At 41.5% G+C, this 18,163-nt stretch overlaps 2 protein-coding genes across 2 annotated transcripts; one reads left to right on the top strand and one right to left on the bottom strand.

The window, feature by feature from the left end:
* The first annotated feature begins 1,001 nt into the window (after positions 1–1,001).
* On the top strand, positions 1,002–14,015 carry dcbld2 (discoidin, CUB and LCCL domain containing 2). Its single transcript, XM_085921127.1, has 15 exons — positions 1,002–1,391; positions 2,946–3,170; positions 3,256–3,393; positions 5,677–5,728; positions 5,813–5,885; positions 9,635–9,768; positions 9,883–9,923; positions 9,996–10,211; positions 10,453–10,577; positions 10,853–11,000; positions 11,975–12,118; positions 12,197–12,290; positions 12,375–12,424; positions 12,494–12,628; positions 13,103–14,015. Exons 1-15 carry the CDS (start codon positions 1,286–1,288, stop codon positions 13,453–13,455), a joined length of 2,034 nt encoding a protein of 677 aa, XP_085777253.1. The 5' UTR covers positions 1,002–1,285; the 3' UTR covers positions 13,456–14,015.
* Positions 14,016–14,484: 469 nt separating this feature from the next.
* cdc50c (Cdc50 family member C) lies at positions 14,485–18,163 on the bottom strand. Its single transcript, XM_085921129.1, has 7 exons — positions 17,654–18,163; positions 17,376–17,492; positions 16,890–16,997; positions 16,728–16,818; positions 15,555–15,701; positions 15,278–15,490; positions 14,485–15,020 (listed from the first exon to the last, which is right to left on the bottom strand). The coding sequence occupies exons 1-7, from the start codon at positions 17,843–17,845 to the stop codon at positions 14,830–14,832; spliced, it is 1,059 nt and encodes a 352-aa protein (XP_085777255.1). The 5' UTR covers positions 17,846–18,163; the 3' UTR covers positions 14,485–14,829.

Raw genomic sequence — 18,163 nt, 5'->3', positions numbered from 1 at the left:
GACAGTGACAGAAAATGTGAACTCCTCACTCCAGTGATTTACCAAAACAAATGTTTGGACCAATTCAGTCAGAAAATGTGAACTCCTCACTCCAGTGACTTTCCAAAACAAATGTTTGGACCAATTCAGTCTACTTTGTGGTTCTGTACATGGGACAATAAATTATCAGTTTAATATGGATATTAGGTTGCAGCAACGTAATGAAGATGTTTTATTATTTCACTGATCTTATTGTCAAATAAAGTTGAATGAATGACATGTTATCTACTGTAATTACTCAATAATATAACTTTAGTATTGAAACATAACCGATTTTCAATTTAATGGGATGTCAAGTAAAAACGTTCTTGATAATATGTTTTGGCATTTCCATCACTTTGCTCAATGTTAATGTTGGCCTCATCACCCCTTTATGGCTCATCACTGTAGGGATATTTCAAAATCTGGTCTTCTTATTCTTTTTGCCGATTAGTGGTTTGCATCCTTTGGTCAGTCCTATCAACGTGTTTGTTCAAAGTATTTTGCTCAGTCCACAAGTAATTTGTTTCAGGACATTCCAAATTTTCTTGCATTGATGTTCTCTCACCTTCAAAATCGTTTGCTTTTTTGCAGATCCGTGGTCTTCATCAAATGCAGTTTACACAGGTGAAACCCCAAACCAACAACAAGCACTATGCAACGTTTAAGCAAACCAACTAAAAGGCAACACCTGAGCAACTTGAAACATCTAGCTGTCACACGTTCCAATACTTTTGCTCACTGTGGTTTCAAACAAAAGGCACTTTGTCTTTGAGTTGTTCATCCAGAATGTAAATAACAAAAAAAAACAAAAAAACTTTGATCTCATGTTCATCTATTGATCCAGAACCCAAATGTACTCTTCAGTATGAAACAAAAACAAAATAATTGACCTTGCCGTCCCAATACCTTTGGAAGTGACTATATTTCTCCTGAGGCCAAATAAATTCAAGGTGAATTTGCCCTTTGGACTTGCGGGGGTGTCAAATGTGCGTGAGCGAGTTCCAGGGGGTGGAGCTTTAATGGAGGAAGTAGCCCCTTTAGATTGCTTGTGTTGTATGTGTGCTAACCTCCATACCAAGAGTCGCGAATCACTGGATCATCATAGCGGGGCAGAATAACATCCACGGGGGTGGGGTGGACAAGCCACACTCGGATCCGCTCGCGTGGATCTAAACGTCGGCCCGCGTGGTATACTTCGATCGGAGCAGTGTGCGACCGGCGCTCCCGAAGCGAGCAGTATGCATTTGGACTGCAGGCTGCTACTATGGAAGGAGCGGTAATGGTGGGCAGGGGGCCGACAGGGGCCGGGGTTCTCGTCCTGTCGATCCTCGTCATCATCCTCACCGCGGAAGGCTGCAGGGCGCAGAAAGGTGGGTGCGAAAAGACCGCAGCGAGTGGTGTAAACACTGGTGTGAGAAGTGGGGAAACACACATACTAACACAAATGTGTTTCTAATTCACCCAACAGTTGAGTTGTGTCCTAACATGGCCATTTTTTGGTGGGCGGAATTCCATTTGGTTTTTAACCGCTTTCCGCAAGCCGCCGCCATGCATTCGTTGCGCTAAAACCAGGAGAACCGGTTTTGTTCACGCTGTTTTCTTTCGTTACGCGGACCCCTTGGGGGTTTACGCGGTCGCCGATTTAAAGTAAAGCGTTAATAGAATAGTTTAAGATGCCGATTATCACCTTCAACTTTTATTCAATTGTCAAATGGAAAACGGATCTTTTGAAATACTACAAGTGTTAAAGGGGCATCGCTGCTTTTTCACCAATACGAGACACATGTCGGGCATGTTGTGGCCTTTCCCCCCAGCTTCAATCACACCAGTTGCTCATGTTTCCACGGTGCTTTGCAAACATAAATGCTGCATTTAATATGTTCAGATCTGCTTCGGGCACATTTGAGCAAAATGAGGGTTACATTTTAATAGGCAAACTCAGGTGAGTGAAGTTTGGGGGTGGGCTAAACAGTGTGTGTGCGCGTGGGGGGGGGGGGGGGGGGGCATTACTGTAAACACGTGGACAAAATTGTCATAACTTATAATTGCAGCTCAAACTACTTGCAACTCACTCTAATGTGATACCTAACGGGCTTGCAGTGGCATAAGGGGACAGTTGGTTTAAAAGTAATGTCTTGTGGTGAGTTATTAGGAAGGTAACATGAGCTGCTGGTGAACATTGCAGTGAGTCAGAGCTGGGAAAGAGGCTTTTGTTTTTGTCCTCTTCAGCTGGATAATGTCCACCGAGAATCTCTTGCATAACACAGATAAACACACTTCAGCTCCCCTTGTACAAAAAAAAAAGTCTTTAAGGTCACAACTTGACTTAAGTTGCACTTTTTGATGAATCGCTTACGATTGGCTAGTGTTTTGCAGCTGCAAAAGGGATTACAGTGGAGTTCAAAAACAAGTCTTTGACTTAAACATTCCCATAGGACATAAAGTGAATAGATAGGTCTTGCATGACCATTGTTGTGGCATAAGGGTTAAAAAAAAAAAAACCAAGGATGTGGAAACATTGCTAAACTGAAGTTTGACCAGATATGCTGGTCTCTCCAGATTTCACATGTGACATCATGCACAACAGCAGTTCTCTGGATGTCATGTTGCAAAAAAATACAAAGAAAAAGCTAACGCCACAAGTTGATTCCTTAATGATCTCTGGTAAAAAAAATTGTGTGTTGTGCACATCTTTCGGAATAAGTAACATAAAAAGAAAAGCCAAAGGAAAAGCTCAAGTTAATCCTTAACTGAGCTTTTGTGAGGTACTGGATCATGTTGGAGGTTAGCTGGAAAATAAGTTGCTAAATAGCCGAAGAAATAGTTAATACTTTTTATGCTCTAGTGAAGTACAAGGTCATGTATTATTAATTGTGGGGAGAAGTATCTCAAAATGTCACCTGTTGATTGTTGTTTTTGTGCAGGTGATGGCTGCGGACCCACAGTGCTGGGCCCCAGTAGCGGGACGCTGTCGTCACTGGGCTACCCGGGGCCGTACCCCAACAACACGGTCTGCGAGTGGGAGATCAGTGTGCCCCCTGGCAAAAGGATCCACTTCTGCTTTGCTGAGCTGGACATTGATGACGGTGACTGCCAGGTCAACTACCTCCGCCTGTACAATGGCATCGGACCTACCAGGAGCGAAATTGGTAAGCGGAACGCTCATGCTCTTCTTTAAAAAAAAAAAATCTATTCCATAGTTTTCTGAATAACATTACTTTTGTCATACTACAGCCAAGTACTGCGGCTTGAACGTGAAGGTGATCAAACTAATAGAGTCCGCTGGCAATCAAATCACAGTACAATTCATGAGCGGGAGACATCACACTGGACGTGGATTCTACCTGTCCTACTCCACCACAGAACACACAGGTAAACCTCCCTCCATACTTTTGTTACTTAGGGCTTATTAAAAGAATTTCTCCGACACCCGCCAGCAGTGCACTGAGTTACCGAATGGTCCGAGTGAAGCAGCGCAGGGTCAGAGAAAATTTTGAAACACACCCTTATTGTGGTTAGCTCGATGCAATACCACACCAAATGTTAGCATTTTAGCATTTAATCAGTTCTCCTAAGCAATAGGTAAAAAAATAAAGTAAAAATATAAAATTTGCACTAGTACCTTTGCCCTTGAATCAGAATTTCACAATGTTATTATGGAAGAAGATTAATTTTCAGTGAAGGAGCTGTAGTCCTTCTACCCTTATCACGTCCTTAAATTAATGAGCAATAAATAATTATCATTATATGAAGTGTTTTTATTTAAAATGTTGTTTCACTTATTTATGTATTGCATTCTATTTATTTTTAACCCCACACTGGAAAACAAATTATGTATTGATTATGGATTTCCATTCATTTCACTGGGGAACATTACCTTGATTTATGGAAGTTTCACGGTTACAAAAAGCTTCATGGTAGCAATTAAGATTGTAACTTGAGGTTCCATTATAACTGTTGGCACCTAGACACAATTTTTTGTTGAAAAGGTAGAAACAATTTTCTTTGTGTAAAATCCAATTTTCATGTTTTTTTTTGTTTTTTTTTCTTATCAGCCGGTATGGCATTGACTTTGCTTTCTCAGGCCACAAAAAGAGGAAGGGTAACGTCCAAAAGTCAAGTCACAGTGATTATCTCTTACAAACACCGTTTTTTATTTTAAGAGTATGGTTTGTGGTGTTGTACATATCACCGCAAATGTCTCTTGCTTGTTTTGGTCAACCACATGATCTTAGCGACCATTCGTGCTCAGTGGTAGGGGAGTCGTGTTAGTCACTTTGACTCAGCAGCTGGGTTACGAGGTAAATTGTACACTACGAGATTTCTGAAGAATTCCCGGAAGCCGTATTGACTCGCGGATATGTCAGCGTTTCCGTTGCAAAACGGTTCACAGTTAAAACCTCAACAATTGATCATCTTTAAGATTTGTATTATTTTCAAGTCTCCGTGTATGACATTCTCTGGTGTAATAAGTCTCAAATGCGCAATTTAGTGGTGGGCATGCATCCATCCATCCATTCACTTTCTGTACCGCTTTGTCCCCACGCGGGTCGCGGGCGTGCTGGTTCTATCCCAGCCGGCATCAAGCAGTAGGCGAGGGACACCCTGAATCTGTTGCCAGCCAATCCCAAGGCACACAGAGATGATCAAACATTTCCACTCACACCTAGGGGCAATTTTTAGAGTGCTCAATCGGCCTATCAAGCATGTTTTTGGGATGTGGGAGGAAACTGGAGTGCCCGCAGAAAACCCACGCGGACATGGGGAGAACATGCAAACTCCACACAGGGAGGGCCGGAGGTGGAATCGAACCCGCACCCTCTGAAATGTGAGGTGTTAACCAGTGCATCACCGTGCCGCCGGTGGGCATTCAATTAGCTGAAATAAAGGTGGCGATTAAAACATCACAAATGAATACAAAATAATAAAATACAAACCAAATAATCGAAAGTAATACAGAATTTGAACCAAACAAAACAACAACAAAAGCGAAACATTTAGCATTAATGTTTCCCATAGGTGATTGAGGCAATTCAATGAATTGTCATTGCTAATTTATCCATGGGACAATTAGATTTGAATCCATTCATGTATACTTCCTTATTTTCTTAGTATTATTTATATAGCACATTTTATCACAGCTGCAGCTGTGACAAAGCACTTTTCCATTCCTATAACATTAAATTACAATCGTATAACAACAAAGACAGTAAATTTAAACACAAAAGTCAGTCTCATGTTGAGTCGAAAGCCATAAGAATAGGAATGTTAAGCTGCAAAAGGCCATTTTATGATTTGAACAAATAGAAGTATCTTTAAATAATCTCTAAAAAAAATTACTAGGAGCCTGAATTGGGACAATGTGCGCATTTTGGACCAACTGGAGATGCTGTGAGAAGGACAAACTGTCTTACTCCAATATAAAGTCTGATAAAGGGCCCATATAGACAAAAAGCATTTCTACTCAAATTTAGTGGGAACAGAATGCACACAAACTGCCAGTGGCAGGTTGTATTATATGCATTGTGATTTAAAATTCAACACTTCCTGGAAAGAGCTGGCTTGAGCACAACTGTCTAAAATGCTTGTAAGACAACATGACGCTAATTGTTGTCGATTGTTGACCTTAACATGTTCTGACATTGTTTTCTTTAGATCTCATCACATGCCTACACAAAGGAAGTGATTTCACCGAGGCGGAGTTTAGGTAAACACCTTGCTTGATGTTTGAGTAGCAATAAGGTTAGCTTGTTTTTGTCTGACGTTCATTTTCATTCTCTCTCTTCCCAAGCAAATATTGTCCAGCCGGATGCTTGACGTCAACAGAGGAGGTTTCCGGAACAATACCGACTGGATACCGAGAGGTGATCAAAAGTTTATTTTTTGCCAATTACGAACAGGATATATTTTCTCCATAGAAATCTTGCAGTGTCACTGTGGTTATCACACGGACATTTCGCACAACGACCCAGAACTGCCGGAAGTATTGTTTACATCTGGGGAATTATCAGCACCAGAAACACCAAAAATTTAAAGGTTTGAGGAACTATAGGTGGAAATGTGGCCATAAAAATCTTATTCACTGTACAAAGTAACCTTTTAACATTGTTATACATCAAAATTATTTTTAAATATTAAAACATAAATTGTAAGTAACTACTTGCCCTTTGATTGTGCTTGATGTGAGTTTTATCGAAACAGAAAGGGAGGCTCAAGGCTAGTCAAGTTATTGCGTAAAAATGTTAAATAAAAGTAATCCGTTAACATAAAATTGTCTTCTCTAACCATTTTGGAGACCTTTTCAAATTTTGTTCTACATTTATCATTTAACTCAAATTGATATGATATCGAGCGCTTCTTGAAATGCTCGAAATCCGTCTCTTGTTGTGTTTCCAAGGTGGTTGTCACTCCCACGCTTATTAGCTTTCTGTCTGTTTTGATTCCCACTGACCTATTTCAGTTCGCTCCGCTATCTAGTTAATCAGAACGCTAACGCAATAAGCTGGGACTGATGCGATTTACTGCAGTTGGCGCGTTAAAACGCCAACTGACATCTGGCTTGTCAGGACACGCTGGTACATGTCGGTCACGTTAGGCTAGTAACCGCCACAAAGTGACTCACAAATGTCAAATTACCCGTTATAAATTATAGCAATGTCTTTCTTTCATTAAACTATGTAACTTTATTCAACTATTGTTGAATGCTGAAAAATGTAGGCAGCAAGTCAAAAGAAATAAATGAATATAGGACTAGAAATTTGGCTAGTACATCGCATTGTTATGATTTGTAAATTCTGTTGAAATCAATCTTAGGGTTAGTAGCTGTAGTTCATGTGAATGTTGCTATAGTAGTCAAAGTGCCAAAGAAAGAAATGAATAGAGAACTTAAAAATTTGATTACTACATCAAAGCATATCAAATCAACTTGTTCATTTCAAATACACCCCAACAATTAGTAGTTGCAAAAAATTGAGTGTAAATGTCACAAGTCATAATGAAATGTAGCAAAGTCATTGATGAAGACAGTGGCTGCTTCTTTCTTTTTTTTTTTCAATCCCATCAGAGTTTAGATTCAATTTTTGATCAGATGCACTGTTTTCATGGACACTAAAACTATTGATCTAATTAGTACTTGCTTGTTTATGCGTCACGCTTGGATTAACATTCGACATGAATATATATATATCTTGATCGAAATGGGCTTGATCCGATCAGAATATTCCGAATGGAGTGTATACATGAAACATTTTTATTCCCATCAGGTTTTTAATCCGAATAAATGCATCCATTTCAACGTTGCCAATGTTGGTTACTACGTCATAGCACTACCAAGACACCTTACAAGTTTGGGCAAGTACAGTTGTGCCATGAGATCCACTATATTTTGAGTTTGTGGTCCATTCAAGGCGCCCTTGTGGTTTTGTGCTGTAAACCGGTCTCTTCTTTTTGGTATCTGACTTTGCGGGGGTGCGATGATGTCACCACCGCATGATTCGACTGAAGGAGGAGGGGTTGTTGCCGAGTGACGGGAGGAGGAAGGAGGGGAGGGGTAGGTGGTGGTAATGGTCTGGATTTAGAGGGAGTGGGGCGCCCCTCAGGAATAGAGGAGGGTCCGGGTCAGAGGGGTGAAACGGAGGTGAGATAATACTTTGGCCCAGAAGAAAAGAGCTCCTAATCCAGTGCAGCTGCGGCGTGTTCTCGGAGAGTGACTCAGTGCAGCTGACACGCTGGACAACACCTCACTGTGTCTGCGTGTCATATACGGTATGCGTGTGTGTGTATGTATGTATGTATGTGTGTGTCTCCTCCCATCACCATCATATTATTACTGAGGCTTGACACATTGACACTGTGTTGGCGGCAGGGTGCAGCTCTCCAGTTGACCTTCAAGCCATACAGTTTGATTTAATTCAGTACAGTGCAGTTTTTTTGTTTTATCGACGGATACGAATAAAGTGCCGTAATTTGAATGTCTTTTATACGCCGAGTTGGGTCTCTGGAGTGTGAAACTAAACATCCATCAAGGAGCCCGTCCCAGCTGACTTTCAGTGAGGGGCCGCCACATGCAGGGTCCAGCTGTATTAATTGACAAAGTTTAATTCGCCAGGATGAAGTTTTGCCTCCGCCAATGAAAATAACATCCAGGCTATTGCTGGATTAAATAAGTATTTTTTAGGAATCGTGTGATCTAGTTTTGCTGTGTGATTTGCAGGCGAATGATGATTGTGTCGTGTGGTTTTAAGATGTCACACTGTTTTTTTTTTTAGCGCTCACGCAGCAATGGCCAGCCCACTTAAACAAGTGGCGTGTGTGTGTGTGTGTATGGGAAATTGGAAGCAGTCATTGGGCAAGTGTTGATTGCCTGCGGCGTGCATGTGAATAAGTACATGTGTGTAAAAACGCTCGTCACTCCGCAGGGTCGGCTCACAACTCGTTAGCGCCAAATTCCTCTGGTTGGCCCTTTCCAGCCATCAAAAAAAAAAAAATCCCAGCTGCTCCCGGGAAGGCTCTCTTTTGTGTTTAGGGTAGCACATTTAAATTGGAATGCAGCCGACTGGGTGAATCACTACCTGAGACACTCGAGCGTTCTCACCAAATAGATGTGACATCACAGTGAGTCATAGGCATCCCATCTGCCGCAGTGTGAATATCATCACGCGCTTGAAATCATGCACAGTCCTAATGGGAAATGCTTAGTTTTTATTTCTACTGTCAGATGTGTTGATTTAACTTAAAGTATTTATAAGATTGTTTTCATTTTCTATAATTAAAAATAATGGTCAAATTGTTATTTCATATATGTGCATTTTATGTATGTATTATTTACTATACATACAATTATGATTTGTTTAATTTGATATTTTGTGTAATTTAATATTCACTGGAAAGCTCGATGCCGCACTAGTTAGCACGTCTGCCTCACAGTTAAGAGGGTGCGGGTTCGATTCCACCTCTGGGCCTCCCTGTGTGGAGTTTGTATGTTCTCCCCGTGTCCGTGTGGGTTTTCTCTGGGCACTCCGCTTTCCTCCCACATCCTAAAAACATACTTGGTAGGCCGATTGAGCACTCTAAATTGCCTCTAGGTGTGAGTGCGGATGGTTGTTCGTCTCTGTGTGCCCTGCGATTGGCTGGCAACCAGTTCAGGGTGTCCCCCGCCTACTGCCCGATAACAGCTGGGATAGGCTCCAGCCCGCCCGCAACCCCCGTGGGGACAAAGCGGTACAGAAAATGGATGGATGGATAAATATTAACTTTTATTTATGCATTTTTATATTTATATTCTTTCATTATGTATAGAATTTCTTCTATAGATAAAAAAAAAACAAATCAGTATTGTTTATGAACGTCCACCCACCCCACCTTTTAAAATCCTATTATTTTATTTTCATTCGAACCAGTTTTGAATGAAAGATTTTGAACGATGTATGAATGAATTTAAAAAAATAACTAGAACGGCTTGTAAATCTAACTACTACAGTCCATTTGAATTCTTTTGCCAACCAACACAGCAGCACCTAAACAATTTCCAGTCCCAGTTTGGTTTGGGAAACCCTGATGTGTGAATGACTACATTCTTCATCGATGTTTTTGTCTCTCTATCATACCTGTCTAGTCATCTCCGCTGTGTTTGGCTGCTGTGCACGCTGGCGTGGTATCCAACGCCGTGGGAGGCAGGATCCATGTGGTTAGCAGTAAAGGGATCCCGCAGTATAAGGGCACACTGGCCAACAACGTCACGTCCACTGGGTAAGAAAGAAAAAGAATCGCACTTGAATAAAATGTATTAGGAAGCCTGGCCTTACAGAAATTGGAAGAAAATGTCGATTTGTCACCACTAATGTACTTTTTATTGTCCCTCAGAGGAACACTGTCAAACAGTCTCTTCACCTTTAGGACAAATGGTATGTGTCACATGACTTGAACAATGTAAAAGGATACAGGAGAATAAAATTTTTTTGAATTACTGCTTTCAGGTTGCTATGGAACGCTGGGATTGGGGTCCGGTGGCGTGGCAGATATTCAGATCTCCGCCTCGTCCGTGTGGGAGTGGAATGACGTGGCGGGTCAGGTCAGCGTGTGGGCGCCGTCGGGAGCTCGGCTAAATAAGGCGGGGCTGCCCTGGGCGCCCTCCCACAACGACCAACACCAGTGGCTGCAGGTGGACCTAAAACGACAGAAGAGGATCACAGGTACAGAGTCAACCAAAATATGCCAAAAGGCACATTTGAAACATTTTCAAATGTCGTCTATTGCTCATGGTTTTTTATGCTACTTGTATCAGAGCTCGGTCCCTTGATCACTCAATAGCTGTAACACTGGTTGTCCCGGACATTAAAAAAAAAAAATCTGTGAAAATGTTTATCAAGCATCATTGTCTGCGTGAAGCCTTTTCTTCTTTGTAGTAAAATTGTCTTTTTTTGCTGCATGAAGGAATCACCAGCACAGGCTCTACGCTGAGGGAATACCCATACTACGTGTCGGCATACCGCGTCCTTTTCAGTCACGACGGCGAGCGGTGGCTGTGCTACAAGGAGGCCAACTCCACGCAAGACATGGTAACACTAGCAGCTAATCGGTTCATCAATAACGTCACCGGCATCCATTTTGAGCAAATTGACAGGAAAAAATGGCTCTTTAGATGGCTGAGGGGTTGCAGACTTGGCTCTGTTGCCATAGCAACGGGTATTGACTCATGGTTTGTCAGGAAATTAGTGGTTTGAGTAGAGTGCTTGGATGGGCACATGGCTTTAATAATGAATAGATATGGATGAAACGTCCTGTTCTGGGAATGTCACCATTGGGATTGTCTAGACTTTTGTTGTGATTTCAGATTTTCCAAGGCAACATCAACTACCAGGATGAGGTCAGGAATAATTTCATCCCCCCCATCGAGGCGCGCTACCTGAGGATTAATCCAACCTGGTGGCAGCAGAGGATCGCTATCAAGGTGGAGCTTCTCGGATGCCAAGTGTCTTCAGGTGAGAGCAAAACGCTCAACAGGGGTGGTGCTTTTATTTTAATGTCAGCGCAGTTTCCCGTGTTTACCAAATGGCACAGTTTATGATGCTGTGTGAGTTGTTCTAGGTATCTTTAACATTTTCAAAAACTGTTCAGTTTCTTTGCCACAGTACATTTTAATTCAGTTTGGTACATTTTCCTTTGACCAGGTTTTACCAATTGGCAAGGTTTGAATCGGTATACAGAGCCCTGTCATGAAAAATCTGCAATTAATTAAAGCCAATCTATAATGTTTAGTAATTGCCTATAAATGCCACCTGATAGCAGAAAACATTGTTTTCTCTTATAAGAGGCAAAAGTCTGATACCTACAGAAATATCTCAAACAGTTCTTTGGCCCCAATATGGTGCCAAAGTATATTTTTATATTATTAGACATGGCTTTAAATGGAGAGTTAACTTAAATATTTGTTTTGTAAGAATATGTTATGTGCAGCCCAACTAGTCAAAACAAAGTGGTGTGATTAATGTTTTGTTTGCGGAATATGGATTAAACAGGAAGATCTACCTGGTTATAGCTATTTTAAGAGGCGGCCATTTTGCCACTTGCTGTCAACTTGAAATGACATCACAGTTGCCACCTGGAACCTGTGATGTCATTTTCAGTCGACAGCAAGTGACAATGTGGCTTTCCGGAGATGAATAAAAATGGGTGAATGTTGCTGTTTAACTCATATTCCACAAATGCAGTATTAATCAGAAAACCACACAAATGGGTGAAATTGCAAATATTTGGTACGGTACAGTGTGAATTCATTAGACACTGTCAATTTTTGTCAATCAAACTGTGCTACTTAATGGTGTTGCTCGTAACCAAATTGTCCCCCAAACAAAACGTCTTCTGGTGAAAATAGACGCTCAATCAGAATTCACCTTTACAAAGAGAAGCATAGCGACTGGTTATAAGGTAGCTTAAGTGGTGATGTTCTCCGCAGCGAGGAAGGCTATGGAGCCCAGGATGTTCCCGCCTCCCCGTTTCACCCCTCGCCCGGCAGCCACAAAACGCCCACGTACGTTCAGCAAGACCACACCACCTCCGGATATTAGAAACACCACCATGCCGCCTCTCACTGGCAAAGGTACGTTTGAAAAAATAAAATACAAATCAGTAGTCGTTGGTTGGGTGTGTTAATTGTAATTCTTATTTTGGTGCTCAGATGTGGCGCTGGCTGCTGTCCTTGTGCCTGTTTTGGTCATGGTGTTGACAGCACTCATCTTGCTGGTGGTATGTGCTTGGCACTGGAGGAGTCGGTAAGTATTCTCTCATCATGACTTGTCAAAAACAAAAACAACCACATTGTTTTTATGACTTGGACTCGGCATCTCGGTTTACAGGAAGAAGAGCTCCGAAGGAACGTATGATCTTCCTCACTGGAATCGCACTGGTGTGTCCATCGTCCTCATTTTTTGCCGCCGTCTCTGACAACTTATAGAATTAGCTGTTTTCCTTGCAGACTGGTGGAAAAGTATGAAGCAGTTACTGCCGTCCAAAATGGTGGAGGTAGAGGACTCTGTCCGCTATAGCAGCAGCGAGGTGGGCCGGCTTACGGCGAGGGGCGCCGTTCCGAGACTGCACGCCGAACCCGCAGGTACCAGTCTTTGAAATAAATGCCATCATTCTACTTTTATTTCCTTTAGTAATATTCTACAAGGTGATTGCAACTTGTACCAAATGTATTTACATGTACTTTTACTGAAGTATTGCTTTCAGGTTAGACTTAATAATCATTTCAACATTAACAGGCTCCTTCTAAAAACTAAGTACGAACTGATACAGCCTGTCTAGTCCACTGACATTCTTGACCACTTGACTATTGTTGCAAAAGCTTTGTTTGAAAGAGGTCTTATTGGAGTCTACACAAGCTACTAGTAAAGGAACATACCAGTAGGTGGCAGCGGTCGACATGTTTTTAATGCAACATTTTTCTTATAAATATGATTATGCTGTGCTGTCGAATAAATACCTTCAAATTAAATTTTAATCAAAACACAAAGAAAAAATTGTAGACGCTTATGACACAATGTTGATGATTTTGTCATTTTCATTGATTGCATTTCTACAGAATACGCAGAGCCCCTGGTGAGCGGCGTAACAACACTGGGTGCCCGGTCCACATTTAAACCCGACGAGAGTCCCGACCCGAGTTACAGCGACCCCGACCTGTACGACGCCCCCATCTCCCCAGATGTTTATCACGCCTATGCGGAGCCCCTGCCCGCCTCCGGGGCTGAGTACGCCACGCCCATCGTGGTGGACATGGGCCGCCATTTGTCAGGAGCCGCGCCCACCACATTGCTGCTGGCCCGGACAGATGGCAGCCAGTCGGCATACGACACACCCAAAACCGCCACGGGACACGACCCCACCTATCAGGTGCCCCAGTGCGCCACCAACAGAGCCGAAGGGGGCGCGTGATTGGCCAACTACCTGAGCTTTGGCGTGACAAGCTATGATGATGATCCGGAAAGGTCTATCGTGTACAGACGGCGAATTGGATCCGCTTGCGTTGGCGCCATTCCAGTCGGATCACTGAAAGCGCAGAAATGAATGTTTGTTTTTTCGCGCTGTGCGTAGCTCACAAGACGAGCACGCCAACTACTGTTTTTTTAAATCTGTGATTCTTACTTTTTGTGAAACTGTGATTAAAAAAAAAAAAGATCTTGTTACAAAGGTGATGACGAAAAACAAAAATTCCTCCTTAGCTTCGTTGTCCACGGTACGCGTTGTCTTTGAAAGCGTAACGAACTTGTGTTACTGCTTGTGTGATTCCGTCGCCGCAAACCTCGAAGAATTCCCAAGTGATTTTTTTTTTTTACTGATATTTATTTTGGAATCCTGCTGATAAGCCCACCCGCTGCCCACCCCATGCCGCTTCTGCAGACCAAATGTTGCCTATTTTTGTTTGCGTCGCAGCTCAGCAGAATGAACTTTTTAAAGTCTTAATGTGAGAAATAAAGTACATTTTTGATGAGTAAGAGAGGTGTGACATTACTGTGGTTTTGTTTATTTTGGGCAGTGCTTTGCATCAGTCCAATTTATTGTCTGGTGGTGCTAATTAAAGTGCAATACTTTCATTATGTAAAGTCATTACATTTTTTCTTGTTCCCTCTGAAAGTTTTAACACTTAATATTGTATTCTTTTATTTATATTCTTTTTATTGCCTGCCTATTTATGTTTTGATGTTTTTTTTAATTTCTTTCCTGGTCCCTCCTTTTTAAAGTTATACATGTTTAAATGTATAGATTTGGATTTAATTATATTTAATTCACATTTAATTCAATTTTATTTAATGGTACCATCATTTTACATAAAAAGCAATTCATTCTTACTTTTCCCCACATACATCCTATCAACATGCATGTATCCTAAATGCAATTTGATTCTGGTTATACAGTACACTGAAATCAGGGCTCAGAATATTGCTACAATAAAGCCAATTGAAAGCAAGTGGGGAATAAAAGTAAGGCTTTAATTATTGAAATTGACTGCTATTTCCACAAGGTAATTTCCTGTAAGGACAACTAAAATGTTTTATAAGTTTACATCACAATTGACATACTGCATACAATCCACCACTAATATAATTTACATTGGGTGGCATTTAAGATTTTAAAGTCAACAAAAACCAATACATTTCAGTATAAAATGATGAATAGTAAATATGCACACCTTTTGGCATTAAATCAGTTTCTACTCACATTAACATAACGTGAGATGCAATACAGATGTATCAACCAATATTTTGTACAATTCATTTTTGTTTTGTTGACATGGACTCTGCTGCTTATTCATAACTCACCCATGTTCTTCCCATCCTTCCCAAACTTCCACCAAACGACAGTGAGCCCAATGGCCGCCAGCAGGACCAGACTGCTTGTGATCAAGTAAGCGATGGGCAGGAACCGGTTGGGACCGCCGAACCAGTTCAACGTGGTCAGGACCACCTGCTTCCTGCCTCGGAAGTACTGCACGGGGTAGTCTGGAGGGAAGGGTCAAGGGAGGCAAACAGATTGATCATGAAAACAAAGGTAAAAAGGTTGATGGGAAATTGACCTTTTAATGGCTTGCAAACAAATAGTTTGATCTCTGGAATGCCTGCCCACCCGTTAAGTGTAAAAATTAAACAACAATGTAATTTTCTATCTTGCCTAGTTTTGGAAATACGTCTGTGATTGGGATTTTTTATTTAAACTCCTATAAACTGCATACAATTTTGAGGCGGTTGTAAAAAGATACTGTAGGTTATCTCCACGCTGTAGTTGCCTTTCGGGAGGCCGCTCTGGAAAGGTTTGTTGGTGCGGAGCAAAACGCCGTAGAGCTTCTTGAAGTTGGGGAAGGCGGCCTCTCGCATCCACACGATGAGCGCTTCATTAATGAAGCCGTTGTTGATGGCGTCTTGTGTATCCAGCTCGTAGATGGGCTTGTGCCAGTAGGGAGGTGGTGCCGTGCCTGTCGGGTTTCACATGATAATAAGCCGTCATCTTGTGAAAGTACACAAAATAGATAGAAATACCTTGGAAGACTTCAGCCAAGGTCATGTTTTCTGTCCGCGGGTTGCGGTACTTGATGTTTTTGTCCGTGTACCAGCTGATGCCTTTGCGTAATAAAGGCACAGGGTACTCGGAACTACCAGAGCCAAGATATTCGAACTTGAAGGAATCTGTGGGGGAATAAGAGATGTCACGAATCAAAACATCAGAAACATACTGACCAATGTGCAAGAGGCTTCACCAAACATTATTTGATCGCAGGAGCGTACTCAGTATTAGAATATTAAGGAGTGAACCACATGCTGCTTCACCAAGACGTTGCTATTGATCACGTGCAGCATACTTGCTTCCGTTACTCAATTACACCTCGGCTTTAATAAGATCATGTCACACCAACAGACGTCTCTCATTACAATTAAAACAGAAGACCGCCTGAAGACCGCCTGAAACATTTCCTCGGGCGTACTAGTGTTATAACAGTTTCAGATCCTTTTGAAAATTTATTTATTTATTTTTACTTTTTTAAAGTTAAAATAGTTGAACTTAATTTTATAGCAAATTTATTTTTTATGAAAAACAACATACTTTTAGTTTATTTTTTATTAGTATTTAATTTTTTTATATCTTATGTAGAGTATAACGTATTGTGTAGTATGGTAAAAGTAAACGACAATACAATTCCAAAATTATTGTTTGGCGTCTTCTGTCCATCTGTAGGGTAATCCAGAAAAAATAAAATAAAAATCAACCCTGAAAGCTCATTGAGGAAATCAATTGTCAAAGACAAAAACAAAGAACGTATTATTGTTATTAATGTAGTTTCAGTAGTTTTATAGTTAACAGTATTATAGTTATAGTAGTATGATAGTTATAGTATGTTTGGTTTGTTATTTTGTTAGTTTTCATTTACTCTAATTTGTTTTGGTCAAATGAAAAAAAAAAAAAAACTGTGGGGAGTGAACCACATGATTTACGCACGCATTATATGATCACATGTAACTGGGGATGGTCTTAATCATGATCCATTGTTAAGATTTTGCTCAAGAACAATTTTGCTCTCTGAGGAAGAACACACCAAGAAAGTCAGCTAACAGCATCCAGGCTAGACACAAATCTTTCAAGTCCACTTGGGCGCAAATAGGAGTTCAGAACGTGACAATGCCATCCTGTGAAAGGACATTTGTGTGTGTCTTTACCATTAAAGATGCTGTTGGCCACAGCGCCACAGGGAGCGATAGGCAGTCCTTTGTCGTTGGTGGCAAATGGCTTGCAATACGAACTGGGTTTCTGCACCAGTGCAATAAATACGAATTACATCCAAATACATTTTAAAAACAAGGCACCGCATTGCAAAGCACCTTCAGGTTGGTCTTCCTGCCGACCATCTGCGCGTCATCCCTGGAGTCCATATATCTACGCAGGTTCTGGTGGAAGTTTTGAAGGCCGTAGTAGAAAAAGACATCCCCCTGAAACAGCAGAGGACCAAACATCAGTGTGGTGTACAGATGTTGCGGGCACATCAAATCTGGTTAACCAGTTAACCACCAATAAATAAAATAAGAGACCAGCTACCATACACAAACCTCCACTGTGGAGCACAATGTGTTGTGTGAAGTTGCCCCAAATAAAATCACTTGTTTTGAATTGCTATTGTAAAACCATTCATAAATAAAATTATACAAAAAACAGACATAATGGCGAGGGTACAGGAATATATTGGCAGAGTGGTACTAAATTTTACTGAGTGGGAGGTCTTTAAATACATATGTACCTCTGCAAGTAACGTTTTTCTTTTTTTTTGTGTGTAAATAATAGGCACATGTATGTTATAATTTGCACGTTACCTTCAAGGCCCTGTCCACGTGAAAGTACAGTTTACAAGTGCAGGGCAATGCTGCGTTGCTCACATCCTTACGCATGTCGTGACATCGTGCACACGCACCGTTGTCTGTGTAATCCACCTAAGGAGACAGGAAAGATTTATGAATAGAGGACACACTTGTTCACAACATAAACTTTGACCGCTTCCTTCCATGACGTTCCCTCTTTGACGGCATACAGACATTTCTTCAGCACCTTTTACAGATGTACAGATAGAAAAAAATATATGGTGCAGGCTCACCCGGATTTCCTGTACACTCTGTGCAGTGAGCAGAAGCCAAATTCCCAGCACCAAGCAGATGACAGCCGTGAAGTAGAAGAAAGGCAGCACGGTGTTAGCCGTCAGCATGGGCGACCAGGCGGGCAGGCGCTGCTGTTTGAAGGCCGAGTTGTCGGGCCTACGGGCCAGGGGTCCGCTCTTGGCTTTGGCCATGGCGGCGCCAGGAACGTCGTTCGAGGTTTTTGTGAAAGTGGCTGAGATCGCTTCCTGTTCCCGTTCCTGTGTTAGCACTATGTAAAGACGCACACAGGCCAACGCGTGCACATTTGACGACGGGCCTCTCGCTGTGTGGAGAGACGGTTGAGTTCTGTTATTAATTAACCACAATCAACTGCCTCTTCCTGTTTACTATTGTTGGACTTTTTGCTTTTGTTTTGGACAACACATACGGTACAATTTTAATTTCTGTAATCCTCATCTAGCTATTGAAGACATCTATTTAGAGTTAGGTTTGTATACTCTACAAAAACT

The sequence above is a fragment of the Syngnathus leptorhynchus genome, chromosome 9 (genome assembly GCF_054491065.1).
Source record: "Syngnathus leptorhynchus isolate UIUO chromosome 9, UIUO_Slep, whole genome shotgun sequence".
Lineage (NCBI taxonomy): Eukaryota > Metazoa > Chordata > Actinopteri > Syngnathiformes > Syngnathidae > Syngnathus > Syngnathus leptorhynchus.
This window is presented reverse-complemented; position numbering and strand designations above follow the sequence as displayed.

Coding starts and splice junctions, on each gene's coding strand:
- dcbld2 (XM_085921127.1), top strand. CDS start 1,286: ATGGAAGGAGCGGTAATGGTGGGCAGGGGGCCGACAGGGGCCGGGGTT. Junction 5,886..9,634: donor TACCGACTGGATACCGAGAG/GTGATCAAAAGT, acceptor ATACCTGTCTAG/TCATCTCCGCTGTGTTTGGC. Junction 12,629..13,102: donor ACTGCACGCCGAACCCGCAG/GTACCAGTCTTT, acceptor GCATTTCTACAG/AATACGCAGAGCCCCTGGTG.
- cdc50c (XM_085921129.1), bottom strand. CDS start 17,845: ATGGCCAAAGCCAAGAGCGGACCCCTGGCCCGTAGGCCCGACAACTCG. Junction 16,998..17,375: donor ACGTGGACAGGGCCTTGAAG/GTAACGTGCAAA, acceptor CTGCTGTTTCAG/GGGGATGTCTTTTTCTACTA. Junction 15,702..16,727: donor GGCCAACAGCATCTTTAATG/GTAAAGACACAC, acceptor ATTCCCCCACAG/ATTCCTTCAAGTTCGAATAT.